Source organism: Crocodylus siamensis, chromosome 3, assembly GCF_052110815.1.
Source record: "Crocodylus siamensis isolate JL-2025a chromosome 3, ASM5211081v1, whole genome shotgun sequence".
NCBI classification, from domain to species: Eukaryota; Metazoa; Chordata; order Crocodylia; family Crocodylidae; genus Crocodylus; species Crocodylus siamensis.
The window spans coordinates 85,587,248-85,601,600 of NC_143397.1; the positions used below are offsets into that span (position 1 = coordinate 85,587,248).

At 42.2% G+C, this 14,353-nt stretch overlaps 1 protein-coding gene across 1 annotated transcript in view; it reads right to left on the minus strand.

Moving 5' to 3' along the window:
- The window catches only part of LOC149868490 (uncharacterized), a 181,328-nt gene that overhangs the window by 36,028 nt on the left and 130,947 nt on the right, over positions 1-14,353 (minus strand). The window contains exon 4 of the mRNA XM_090037641.1: positions 2,223-2,296. Within this exon, the coding sequence (XP_089893767.1) occupies positions 2,223-2,296 (74 nt within the window). The remainder of the gene's footprint in view (positions 1-2,222; positions 2,297-14,353) is intronic.

Consider the following 14,353-nt stretch of genomic DNA (forward strand, 5'->3'; position numbering starts at 1 on the left):
CTCCTGGGACAGGGGCAGACAATGAAAACCAGAGCAGGGAGGGGGAGCCCACAGACTCCAGCAACTGCTGCTGCAGCTGGTGCAATGGGGAGAGTGGAAGCCAGGCAGGAGCCCTAGGGCCACAACTTACCCCTCGTGGGCCATATGCAGTCTATGAGCTGCCAGTTGGACCACACAGTTTGACAGTATAATGTGTGGGATACCATATAACAGTATACCCATGACTATATAAGCATCGCTGAAAAAAAAATCTACAATATCTGCATTGATGTCAGGTCTCACAGTAGGGGAGGGGAGGGGTGCAGGTTTCCAGATTCTCACTAAAATCTAGTTTTGGAAGGTGCAGCCTGATAAACATGACACTAACATGTATCTAAAATATTGCTTAGGTGATTTTAGAGAAGTTTCTTTTCTCTTTTGGCATAATCTTCATTTCTTGCATGAGTAGGCCTCTGTTGAGTTATCAGTGCTAAATCAGTAGTATTCTAATTTAAAGATAAACTGTTTTAGATATAAAAAATGTAATATTTTTCTCTTTCTGTTCTGTTGAGCTGGGCCCGTAGAATGAGGGTAATCCCGATATAGGTGTGGAAGTATACATAAAAGCATTTGTATATTTAAGTATAAAGAGTTATTTTCTGTAAAATCCAAAACATTAAAAGAAAGGCTGGTATTGGCACTAATTTGAATTAACCCATATAAATTACTGTATGACCTAATCCATTTGCCCAAAATGTATGTCTATTAATCCTTTGTAACCAAAAGGTATGTATCACCACCTAAAAAGAAAAAAATGCTACTTATTAGAAAAATATGAATATTCCTTGAACCTAGATATGGTCTGAACTCAAAACCAACCCATTAGAAAAACTTCAGCTTTGATGTAAGCCTCAGGGCCCTTTCCAGAGGCCATTTCCAAGCTCCTGACACTGGAGCTAGTTTGAAACAGCAACTCAGAAAGACAAATGTTTCAAAATTTGAAGTTGTTTTTATTGAAGAGGCTTCAAAATGGAAGCATTTGTATATTTGGAATGTTTCACCAAAAAACTTTTGAAAAGATTTTTTTTTTCATTTTTTCCCTTTTAACTATAGAACACAATCCAACCAATGCTATTTAACACACTGTCTTTTTGTCCATGCCACACATTTTCCTTTTTCCTTTTTCTACTCTAACTTTCTCAAACTTTTCCAACTTCAAGAATGTCCCAGGGTGGCAGAGTTACATCTTCACAGCTTTTTCTGAAGTTGAAGATGTTTGGAAACATCTCAGAATGAAAAATGGCTCTAAATGGAAAAAGAAAAACATGGAAGAAAGTAAAAACTCAGAGAAGTATTCATTTAGTTTCAGTCAATATAAAAAAAGAAAAAAAGAGAATAAAGTAGAAAAAACAAAGCCCCTCACATTGGAAATTTTCTGTTTTGGGGAAGAAAAACATGGGAAAATTTGAAAAAAAAACCCTATCAAGATCTTTTTGGAAGTTTTCAGTTTCAAAAAAGCCAGCTCCCTCACATGATCAACAAGTAGTTTGTGGAATCTGAAGAGTTATGGATGAGACCCTAGAATGATCAATGAAGAAGCCCTTGTAGTGGGATAAAAATGGAGCAAAGGGGAGGAGAGAAAAATCATGTTTCCCTGCTAAATTTTAGAAGCTCCTAATCCCTTTGTCTATAAAACCTCTCTCATATTACCAGGCTTGTTGAAACACCTCCTAGTCTTTTTTTAGTATTTTTCTCTATAACTGTCAGAACAATAAATGATTGGTAAAGGGAGTCACCATAGCTTCTTAGTGACTCTTTCTCTATACAGATTTCACTTTTGAAGGACTTTGGTTTGCTCTCAGAGTCTGGCAGGGGGAAAGAATGATGGTAACAAAACTGTAAGTTAAATGCAGACTTCTTCAGGAGTATTGTGCGCACCTATGGACAGGATTAAAGTGCTGAAAGTAGGCTTCTTCCCTAGCAAGGGGCTTGCACATCTCCAAGGTTAATGCTTTAATCCACCTGCCTTCTGGCTTTACAACCAGGAAAATCAGGGATCTCTACTGATTCCTATCTTTTTGCATTTTTTGGATTTGATATCAAGTTTGAATGCTGCATTAGGAGATTATGACACAAATTCTCTGCTGACCAGGTCATGTGGCCTTACTTTGTAATGTGGCATGGCATTATAGGGAAGGAGAACATGATGGTGAAAACAGAACGTGCATTTCTTTTTCACTTACAGTCTTCTTTTGGTTCTAGTGCATTGCTCCTTGTTTGGTTGATTTGGTTTGTTTGTCCAAATTTTCTTTTTTACCTGAAAGAAAAGAAACATTCAGGCAAAGGACAGATATTACACATAAACCAGTTTAAGTGATCAGACACTGGTTTAACCCTGTAACAGAACAGATGTTCAGTGCACATAAACTAGTCTCAAAATGGCCAAAACTGGTTTGAGATAAACCTGGTTGAATGTAGTATCAGACTTAACTGATTGAGCTCAAACTGGTTTATGTAATGTCTGTCCCAGACCCTTACGTTTTGTTCTCATACAGCTGGCTGTAAAACTTCATGGGCATGGGACTGAGTAAACTATGAGTTTGGGCAGATACTAGGCAGACCATGTGGAAGGGTCTTGAAGGGGTAGAAAGCACAGAGCTTTCCCCACACTTCTGCATTCTTCCACAGCAGCACTTAGCTTGCTGTCTTTTCTACAGCCCTCTCATAAAATAGGAAGGAGTGAAAAGGGAAAACAGATCTCCCCACAAGGCCATGCCCCATGGACTGTTGGTAGATGCAGGCCTAGAAAGTATTTTGCTCCCCATCCTCAAAGCTGATATAACTGGTATACTGGTGTTTACTTTCTCTGTCCACCAGAGGGGAACCCAGCTCTTGTGTAACTGCTCTGCACCCTGGTATGTGCCCAACTTACGTCCTGCTTCCTTAGCCCTACTTACAGAAAGGCGTCCAGATTTTGTGCTTCATTTTAAGTACATAGACACAATGAGCCAAATTCAAGCCTGTTCTACAGCTTGAGTATCACTCAGAACTTCATGTGGTTACAGGGAGAGTGAGAGTAGAATTTGTACAGCTTGGTCTGTTACGTTTCTGCTCTCCAGACAGTTCAGGTATCTGCTGAAGTTTTATGTAGGCTTTAAAAATAATGAAGGAAAAGAAGTAATTTGCAGAGTGATCTTAATATAGTAAACATGATCTGGGGTATTTAGGGGTGGGCCATGAGAATTGTAAGTGCAGGTCAAGGGTATCCCACCACAGAATACAATCCCACACTGTAATAATCCATGTGGATTTCATTCTAGCATGCTGCAGTTATGGATCCTTTCTGCAAAACCTTCTCCTTTAAATAGATCTGAGCATATTTATTTCTTTTGAGGCTTGACTTTCCTCCCATTGAAATCAACGGGTGTTCTGCAATTGCTTTCAATAGGAACTGCAGCAGAGCTGTATTCAGAAGGATTGGCATATACCAACCCAAACAATATGCCCATAGATTTTGCTGTTTGCTGCCTACTGATTTCATTAATCTAGGCTAAGAAATGGCCCGGTTCAGCTTCCAGGGTAATCAACAGCAAAAGTCTCACTGATTTCTATGAGAGAAGGATCAGGCCCAAACCAAAGTACATTCCGTATACCTGCAGCTGCTTAAATGGAAAGTGCAGAAGGTTTTGTGTAAAGGATCCATAGCTGGTGGCATGCTAGAATGAAATCCAAGAGGATTATTATACTTTAGGGTTTTTGCTCAGGTAGTTGGTGGTATGCCAAGTCATGGGAGAAAAAAATCTCTCTTAATGCTAACACAGACCATTAGTAGTAAAATGCTGAGAGCATTAATGTGGTTATCAAACTTTGGCTGATTTTCACTGGAATTCTTTGGGGCAAAGTTGGTTGGTTTTGTTTGTTTGTTTAAAAAAAAGCAACCACCCCCCAGAACTGACTGCCTAGTTATCCATCCCCCAAAGAGATGTAATCTATGCATAACAATGCTTAAATCAGCATGACATTTACAACACATATTAAGTGGTTTGTTATTTATTTCAAGACTTTAATTGGCACAATATATTAGAAGCATTACTTAAGGGTCTCTCCCCCCCACCACATACAGAATAAAACTAACCAGAATTACACTATAACATGTTTTGTTTTGTTTTACCATAAATGAACTGAAAAAAATTAAAAACTTTACTTCAGATACTGTGTATTGGAACTTATTCAGTTTTATTGAAATCAGAACATTTTTTTGTCCTGACATTTTGCCTAGACTGTTATGAGCCTTTCCTAAGGCCAAAAAGAAAGGGGGAAAAAAGCCCCAAAACTTTTTCCTCCTTAAGAGCGTCTTATTGTTCCATTTTCATTGCTATTTAGAGTAAAAGCTCATTAAAATATTATGAAGCACACAGCATAATTATGTGGCAGCGTATGCCAATGAATAACATCTGCAGCAATGTGTATGTGTATTTATATTACAGTAAACTTGAACCCACTCATTTATTTTTTCTGCTTTGCCTCTATTTTAAAATTCTTTGTCTCAAAGAAAGCACTAGGCAAATGTATAAACCACACAAGCTACAGTGCAGCCATTGTTGTTGAGTTGTATCTGCTGTCCCACCAGTGCCAAATATTATTTCATCATTAGACTACAGTTCATGCCAGGGTAAACTGTACTCTGTTAGATGTCTGCAAAGTGTTATTTGCTCTTTTTATTATTCATATTGTTATTATTTTAAACTTATCTACACTGGGGTTAAGGAGGTTTTTTGTTTGTTTGGGGGGGCTTTCTGTCTGTGTGTATTGTTCCAAGCAGATCTGTATTTTGAAAGCCTGAATAAAGACACACATACACTTACTACACTTTTTGTCCATTGTTACAATAATAAAACAAAAAATACAATTTTTTTGTGTGTAAATAGTGAGATCAAGCATATCCCACAAATATTTGGGTAAGCACACTATGTAATTTTTGTCTGACTACTCTGATTTACTAAAGTGAGTTAGTTAACTGTAATATGATCTGAAAGAAACCCCTACCATTCGAAAAAAGGAAAAGGAAAAGGAAAAGGCTTGTAACACAAGAGAGAGATAATTACCACAATCTATATGACAGACAATAGAACATACAAACTCTTTTTAGCTAAATACTTTAACCTAGGTAGTACAGGCCACATTGTATGCAGGCAAAGGGTTTTTTTTTTTTAATTATTATTATTTTAAAGAAAACTATATAGACATAACAAACACATTTAGGGTAATGGGCTATGATTGTAATTTTCATGATGCTGAGGTCTTTTCAAGACTCTGATCTCTCCCCCTCCCTCTCTCTCTCTCTCTCTCTCTCTGACACCACCCAAGAGTTGCAGTATCAACCGTTTGCCAAGAATCTGACATACACCTACCCTTCGTTTAAAGCTGTCAATCGTTTTCATGCTTATAAATAAAATGTGGCTCGAAAAGAATTTAGATCCTAGGACAACTGATAACAGAGCTTAAAAAGGCTACAGTGCAACTCTGGTTTATGCCTGTCATTCTACTATATTATTCTCTCCTATTGTTGCAAATATTGTCCTTTGGGAATGCTGTTAGAGACTGGACTGTTCCCAGCTTTCCCTCCTTTCTCTGCCAGTTGTTTCTAGATCTAAACCATTTTGCTAGACGATTACTACCATATGCATTTTAAAAATATTTTTATTGAATTAATCTTTATAAAAACCCCTAAAATGCTGGTGCTCTCCCAGAAAGATTTGTATGTCTCCACAACATGCAGTTAGAGCACTTCATTGAACAGGGGGAAAAAGTGAGCTAGAAATGAACCCCAATTATACATATTTAGAAGCAATGAACCTTGCAACGTCTGACTTAAGTTTTTTGGTATGCTTCAGCCAAGCCCAGATTACAGACTGTACATTTTGAAAGTCCCATCACCCAGTTCTCTCAAAAATCATCACCACAATTCCCTGTTCGAAAATCATCTGGACTGTCTCTGACAGCCCTAGCTGACCCCGACTATTTCCTTCTTTTATTACTAACATGCCTCTCCTCCACATGCACTCTAAGCACGATCCTTTTCAGAAGGAAAAAATGAAATTAGGGGTCTCTCCCTTGTTCCAGATGTAGAAAGTTTCAGGCTAAAAAATAATAAAGAGACACAGAAAATTAATCTCACAGTACTCTGCACAGAAAACATGTGACTTGCTACTCATGGGATTTTGAGAATAAGCTGATGAAGGCCTCAAACCGTAATGCTGCTCTCAATGTCTGCCAGGGCAGGGGAACTGATTTTGGCCCACGGATGTGTGTGGGGGAAAGGGGGGTGGGGGGATGGACTATGAGGTTCCTTTTATATCTAAAAATAATGATTTGCTGAACTTTTGAAGCACTTTTTTTCTGAAGGAATTCTAAAATACTAAGTAACCCTCATAACCCACAACAACCAAAGACGTGCAGTCCTCATAAAGTATTGAACAAATATATAGTGATTGCTATAAATGACCTGACACCACTGGCTGGGAACAAACCTGCTTCAAAAGGTTCAACAGGAATAACCCAGTAGTGTAACTGAGTGTGGAGAGCACTGCAGCCCTGGGCACTGCAGAAATTGGTACACCAGCAGTCTGTACTGCCCCAGGCTTGGAACAGCCATGCTACATCTCTGGAATAACCACCAACATATTTAGAAGAATGGGAGTAAAGTTCCATTGTCAAAGAAAAGCACTGAGAACTTTGATGGAAATAACTGAGTAAGTTAACACGGGTTCAGGACATTTAGATTAATACCTTTGATATTAGGAAACACAACACAGTGATGTGCCCTTTAATAAATCAATGTAATTTTAGTTTTATGTCCTACCTGGAGGAGAGAAGAACCCCTTCACTAAACTATAACAAGTTGTATTAGGGACAGTGGGAAACAAAGGAAAAAATGGGGGAGGAGGGAGAGGATATTGCCACAAGTGTCTGTTAAGTACCAGTGGAGGTGCCAGGATTAGAAATGGTGAAAAACAAGACAGTTCAAAGGCTTGAATCTGTCTTGACAAACCTCCAAATGTTCTTATCTGAAGTTATTGAAACTTCTTAAAGGTCCCTCTCCCCTCTCTTAATGTGCCACAGTCTACCCAGGATTGGAGAATGGAAGACACCTGCTGAACCCAGAAGAAAACGCCAGATTTACTGAGATCCACAGTGGGTGTACTAGAAGATGTCTGCAGGAGGAAGGGTCAATGAAACAGAGGCTCCATGCATTTTCCTACTTGTACTGAGCCATAGAAAATGAGACAGCAAAACAGAACCTTGAAGAGAGAGACAGGACAGAGAAACAGGAAGAGAAGGAGGCCCTGAAAACAGTCAAGTGCTGAAGTAGATAAAACCTTGGAAGAAGAAATCTAGGGCCAAAGAGCACCACCAATGGACGTCAGGAAAAAAAAAGGTTATTTTATCATAAACTAAACCCTGACAACCCACACCCTTGCCTTGTTTTAGGGTTTTGTTTTTTTAATGCCTAAAGACACCAAATAACATAATTGGTAGGGGAGAGCGGAGGGAGAAAAGGAGGGGGAAACGTAAGTTCTCTCCCCTTTCTATTCTTTTGCTATTTCTTACGCTCCATAAACTCTACCTTTCAAACATAAAACATTGCCGGAACACATGTAACATAGTGAATTTACTGACTTGTAAGGAATGCCAGTGGAAAAGTTTGGTTAGGTACTTCCACACACCTCACTTTCTAAACAACTGAAAAGCTCACAGGCCCAAAACCATCATGACCTTAATTTCATGAATAAGTGCTCCTCTATCTACCGGTCCTGCCCAGCAAATTAAGAAACCTTACAGATTACATTTATTATTAGATTTTTTTGATAAATCACTTGATTTTATGCTTAGGTCTTTTATCTGGGCTGTAACCCAAGGGATAATTGGACAATTAAAGAATGCTATGCGCTAAAAATTCTTTTAAACAGCCATACCAGAGTTTATGCTGACTACAAAAGGTTCCTTCTGCAAAAGGCAGAAGTAGCTGCCAGTCTGCAAAGTCTGCATCAAGATCTGGATCTGAACTTTCATGAAGTTTGAATCTGGAGATTGAGCTTTAGGAATAAATTATTTGACTGAGAAAGTTCAGGAAAAAAAAAATAAGGAGACAGATAGTAAGCTCAATATGAATTAAATACTAATTCCTAGTGGAACTAATGAAAGATTTTCCTAAAATTAAAGAGAACTGCAATCTTACAACTACCACTTGTTTAACTCTCTAGACCAGTGCAAAGGGTTATCATGTTTATTGTCCTTGTACTAATATGCTCTGTAGTGTGATGTTTTTCAAGAACACATACCACATTTACTCATGTACAATAAACCCCCAAATAAGACACACACCTTATCTGGGAATTCTGACCACATGGAGGAATCCATGCTCAGGCAAAATCTCCAGTTCTAACCCTCTCACAGCCACTGCTGAATTGGCAGCAGCTTTTGGCCGCCATGAAAATACTAAAACTAATTGCAGTATGCACTCTGCCCCTCCCTCCCTGGCTGGGAAAGGAGGACAATCCCAGTAGCCATTACAGTGTCCCTAGGAAGGTATTTCAGGGTCTCTACGCTTCAGTTCTGGTGCAAAAATCAGCGACACTGCCCCCCGCCACTTTCAGGAGAGATGTGTGCATTATGTGAGTAAATACTATAGAACCTGGGTGGGAGTCATGTGCTATATACCTTAAAAGGTGCAGCATAAACTGGCAGACCCAGAGGAAAGGGATTATGATGGCCTTCAGCTACTTTTGCACCCAGTCAATCCTGGCTGCTCGGGTAACTTCAGCGACTCCTAACATAATCTGGACACTCCTGAGGGCTTATATTGTATAGCCAGGCATATAACCTATAGACTACAACAATGGCTAGAATCTCCACAATGCTATGTGTTAGGGCCAGCTCTCTAGCATGCCCCTTTCCAACTCAGACTATACCCACTATACCAAACCTTGTCAGAAGGTTCCTGGAAAGATGCCTAAGGAGCAGAGATTAGTATAAGGACTTTCAACTGTTTGGCTGCATGCAGATGAGCAGGGGCATGCATTTGCAGCAGCACAAAGAGCAGTGGCAAAAATTCGTGCCACTGCTTTATGCCACAGCGCACATCCCTGCACATGCCCTTCATTGAGGGCCATGCCCAGCTCACCCTGGCTCCCAGCCAGGCTCCATGTTCTGGGAGGGGGGGGGGGGGTGAGAGGGGGCAAGGGGAGACATGGCTGAGGCACAGGGTGCCTCAGTGTGGCAGCCCCTGTACTGAGGACCCTGCATCTTAGCTAGTTGGGAACAGCACATGGAGACAGGGGAGCAAGCAGCCCAGGCCCAGGGCTGCCTACTCCCCTATCCCTATGCACTGTGGAGCTGAGGCATGCTGCACCCTGGACTTGAAACAGGAGAGCAGGTAACCCTGAGATGGCTGCTTTCCTCTCTCCATGTGCCTCAGCATGGGGCTCTGCAACACATGGAGACATGGGAGTAGATGGGGGAGCTCCCACATCTCAGGCACACGGAGACAGGAGAGCACTAGCTCAGGGATGACTGATGTCCCGTCTCAAAGGATGTTGCACCCCAGTCAGCCGCAGAGCATGCAGTTGTCCACACACCCTGCCTTTAGGATCTGGGCTGGGCCTTGCTGCTTTTCCTTCCTGCAGTGCTGGGCTGGGACTTGACCATGGCCCCTTCCACTGCAGGGCTAAGCCACATCCCCTTCCCTCCAGTTGGGGCTGGGCCATGCCCCTTCCCTCTCTGTGGGGCCAGGTTGGGATCTAGGGACACCTGCTCCCCCCGCAGGGATAAGCCATGCCTCTTTTCCTCTCCATGGGGCTGGGACAAGGTCCTTTTTCCTTTGGGGCTGCACTGGGGCCATGGTTGGCCTGCCCCCACACCTCCTCTCCATGCAGCCAGATGGTGCTCGCTGTGCCTGCCCAGGCACTGGATTGGGAACATAGACTGGATCCAGCCTGTGGATGGACTGGGCACTGCCAATCCGGCATGCCAGGGAATAAAAGTTGAGCACCACTGGTCTTGACCACAATGCCTAAGCATGTGACATGCATTCACACTTTTCAAGCCATTCTGCTTTTGGAATAAATAAAATAAATGTTAAAAGTACACCGAAACATGTATATGTATACAATATACCTGACCGTAATAACATAATTTATCATACGTTGCTGAAAATTGGACTTTTTAAGGCTCTGAATCTTCTATTTCTGTTTAGAATAACACTTGGTGTCAATACTTTCACTCTAATAGATTTAAAGAATCAAAATATCTCCTTTTCTGGTCACAGAAATTATTTTCAAGCTTCAAACATCAATCTTTGCAAGAAACAGGTTTGCAAGGAAATGTTTTTCTATATTTGCATCTTTTGGACCTAGAATTCCTGATGTATGAAGCCCCAGGTTTGAACCCGCTCCAAGAACTTGGTCATAAGTCCAGATACATAGTGCCTGAGGGTAGCTGAGAGTAAGTTGTGTTGTACTGTCATTGCACTTAAGGGAAAGTCAAGAAATATTTTCCTTGGTTTAATATTAGGATATTGTCAGCAGACCTCTGAGCAGCATCCTTGAACATTTGAGACTGCTGAGCAGAGTCAATCTATCATGAGTCATTCTTGTATTATATGGAGAGGAGAGAGAAATGAACCATTCCTTCCTTTTAGTCATACTGCAGTCACCTGAACAATTACATGTTTCAGAATCAAAATGAGCCACTATATAGTTTAGGTCTGGGAGCTGGTACACCCTTTGATGAAAAAAAATCAGCGTCTGTGGAGTTCTTCTTTACTTTAAATTTTCCTTGTTAGATAATACAGCTGGGCTAAATAGCAGCTTCACCTTTTAGTTTCAAATATGAAGCAGCTATCCCATCACTTCAAGCACACATATAGTTTGAACAAATCACAGAAGAGTCCAAACCTTCATAGCATCCCCTGCATTTAAAGGAAAATACGTAAAGACATATTATACTTTCTTAATGAAGCCCAATGAATGGCTGTGTTCATTTCTACTGGGAACTTGGTACATGGATTCCCATTCTGCAAGGCTGTAAACAGATGTCTCATTTGGGGCAGTCCTAAATGTCTCTGATTTTAACACAGATCAAAACACAAGCAGCACAGCCATTTATACATGTAGCGCTTCCAAGGTGTATTGCTGCCCCTCTGCCACTAGGTGGCCAGGGAATGCACACAGCCTGAGAAGCATGTCCCTAGAATAACTCACAATTAACCTGAATGTCCTAGGATTCAATTTACAGTCATACAAAAAAAAGTGTTAGCACATTTTCTCTCACATACTTCACAGGTACATAATGCAGGCCAATGAAGTGTAGGATACTAGGACAAAGGGCTTTCTCCTAGAAAAAATATGATGTCTGTTTACACTCCGAGGCTACATCCAGATGAGCGTGGATGTTTGTTTCCCTGGGAACAAGTAGCAGTGGTACATTTGTGCCGCTGCTACTTGTTCCTGGGGAACGCCCATCCCACGTGCATTCTGGTATATGACACGTTGTCCTGGGTAGGGTGGGAGGTGGAGCCAGCAACTGTGCTGGCACAAGCAGCCTTACCTGGGGGCCTCAGTGAGCTGCAGCCATGGCACTTCTGCAGCTAGAAGTCTAGATAGCTGCCAGTTGGATGGTACATGCTGCTGCCACACGTGCCACCTTGCATATTTCAGGGATCTTCCAGGGTCACCCTCCACCCCCATGCTGCAAGGTAGCAGCATGGGGCAAGACTGCATGTGGGGTGTGTGGTGCTGCAGATGTGTCAGCAGTGTCACATACCACAGGTCCATGCTCATCTGGACATGGCCCAAGTGGTTAAGCGGCTTAAATAAACATTGTTAGTGTAGCCATTGTAACCCATGGGTGCTACGTACAGTAGTGTAACTAAGGGGGAGAAGCTGGGGTACCAACCATGGATGCAGAGTAAAGAGGTCTGAAAAAATGGCAGTCACTGACACTGCTTCCTGAGCCACCCCTGGCAGCCCAGCTACAGCTGGTGTCCCATGCACCACCACTTCTCAGGGTAGAGAACCACCCAGTTACATCTCTGGCTGTGTGCATGGACAAAACTATCAGTGATGATGTGTGGACTAAACAGAGGCTAGAATGAAGACTTGAGAATATTCCTTCAAATGTACAGCAGAATGACTGGAAACTATATTAGACACATACTTCATAGACTCATAGATGTTAGAGTCGGAAGGGACCTCAGTAGGTCATTGAGTCTGGCCCCCTGCCCTGGGCAGGGAAGAGCGCTGGGGCCAGATGACCCCAGCTAGGTGCTTGTCCAGTCTCCTCTTGAAGATCTCCAAGATAGGGGAGAGTACCACCTGCCTTGGGAGCCCATTCCAGATGCTGACAACTCTTACTGTGAAGAAGTTCTTTCTAATGTCCAACCTAAATCTGCTCTCCATCAATTTGTGGCCATTGTTCCTAGTTACTCCAGGGGGGTACCCTAGTAAATAGAGCATCTCCTATTCCCTGCTGCCCTCCCCTGATGAATTTATAGGCAGCCACAAGATCACCTCTCAGCCTTCTCTTGTGAAGACTGAAGAGATCTAGGTCCCGCAGTCTCTCCTCGTAGGGCTTTGCCTGCAGGCCTCTGACCATATGAGTGGCCCTCCTCTGAACCCTCTCAAGATTCTCCACATCCCTCTTGAAGTGCAACACCCAAAACTGGACACAGTGCTCCAAGTGCGGTCTGACCAGTGCTGCACAGAGGGGAAGCATCACCCCTCTGAACTTATTCATCATGCATCTGCTAATGCATGACAAAGTGCTGTTAGCCTTGTTGAAACAGTCTTGGAGGAGTTTGTATTAGTGGTTCTTTTTGTCCAGGTCCAGGTCCTTTTGTTCTTTTTGTTCAGGTCCAGGTCTTTTTGTTCTTTAGTCCAGGTTCTTTTTGTCCAGGTGCAGCACTTTGCACTTGTTTTTGTTGAACTGCATCCTATTTCATTCTGCCCATTTTTACAACCTGTCCAGATCCACCTGCATCCATTCCCTACCCTCTGCTGCGTTGACTTTGCCCCACAATTTGGTATCATCTGCGAACTTGGACAGGGTGCTCTCAACACCCTCATCCAAGTCACTGATGAAGACATTGAATAGCACCAGTCCAAGGACCGAGCCTTGCGGGAGTCCACTGCCCATATCTTTCCAGCTCAATATTGACCCATCCACCACCACTCTCTGGGGGTGACCCCTAAGCCAATTTGCCACCCACCTGACCGTGTAATCATCTACATCACAGCCTGTCAGTTTATTTATGAGAACAGAATGAGATACTGTATCAAAGGCCTTCTTAATGTCCATCTAGATGAAATCTATCTTGACTCTTGCGTCTAAGCTTTTTGTGATCTGGTCATAAAAAGACACATGGTTAGTCAGGCAGGATCTACCTGAAATGAGCCCATGCTGATTTCCTTTCAGCATTATTTCCCCTGCTGGGCTCCCACAAATGTGATCCTTAACGATTTTGTCCAGAATTTTACCAAGGATAGAGGTGAGACTGACTGGCCTGTAATTACTCAGTTCCTCCCGCCTCCCCTTCTTGAAAATAGGTTAGCCCTTTTCCAGTCCTCTGGGACCTGACCAGAGCACCATGAGTGCTCAAACAGCTGTGTCACTGGCTCTGCTACGACACTGCCAATTCCTTCAGTACCCTTGGATGAAGTTCATCTGGGCCTGCTGATTTGAACACATCCAGCCCCTCCAAGTGTCTTTTCACTAAGTCTGTGGTAACAGTTGGTGAGCTGGTGTCCCTCCTGTGTCTATCTATGATCCAATTGGAAGATTTGTCTTAGTCTGTGTCAGTTTGTCAATGGCAAATGAAGTTGACTGAACTATGGGTAATAACATTCCACATCACATATAAAAAGGAAAAAAGGACTTTCCTTTCTTGCTGACTCAGAAAACCTGTAGTCCGTTTTGGGCAGCACTTTGTTTGCTCAGTGGAAATTCAGACTGACTCTCAATGGTTTTAATTCAGCGCAAGTAAAAAGAGCAGATCTTTTCTGTGTAAATTATTACTTCCCCACATCAAAAACATGTCACTGTGAGTCAATTCCACTTAGTTACAGAAAAATGGCGTCAAAATGAATAATGTTGGTGTGATGCACAGCACCATCACATCAGCTCTGTTGAGAAAACCAGAAAAGAAAATGCAATAGCCAGCTGACACCTCTGCAAAGATTCATTCCATGGGACATACGTCCGGATCCTGCAGCTGCTAAGCTCACAGTGACTAACTGCTTCTAATTCTAGAGTAAGCAGAGGTCAAGTAAGAGCAGCAGTATGTCACCTGCACTAACACAGACATTAAAAAAGAGAA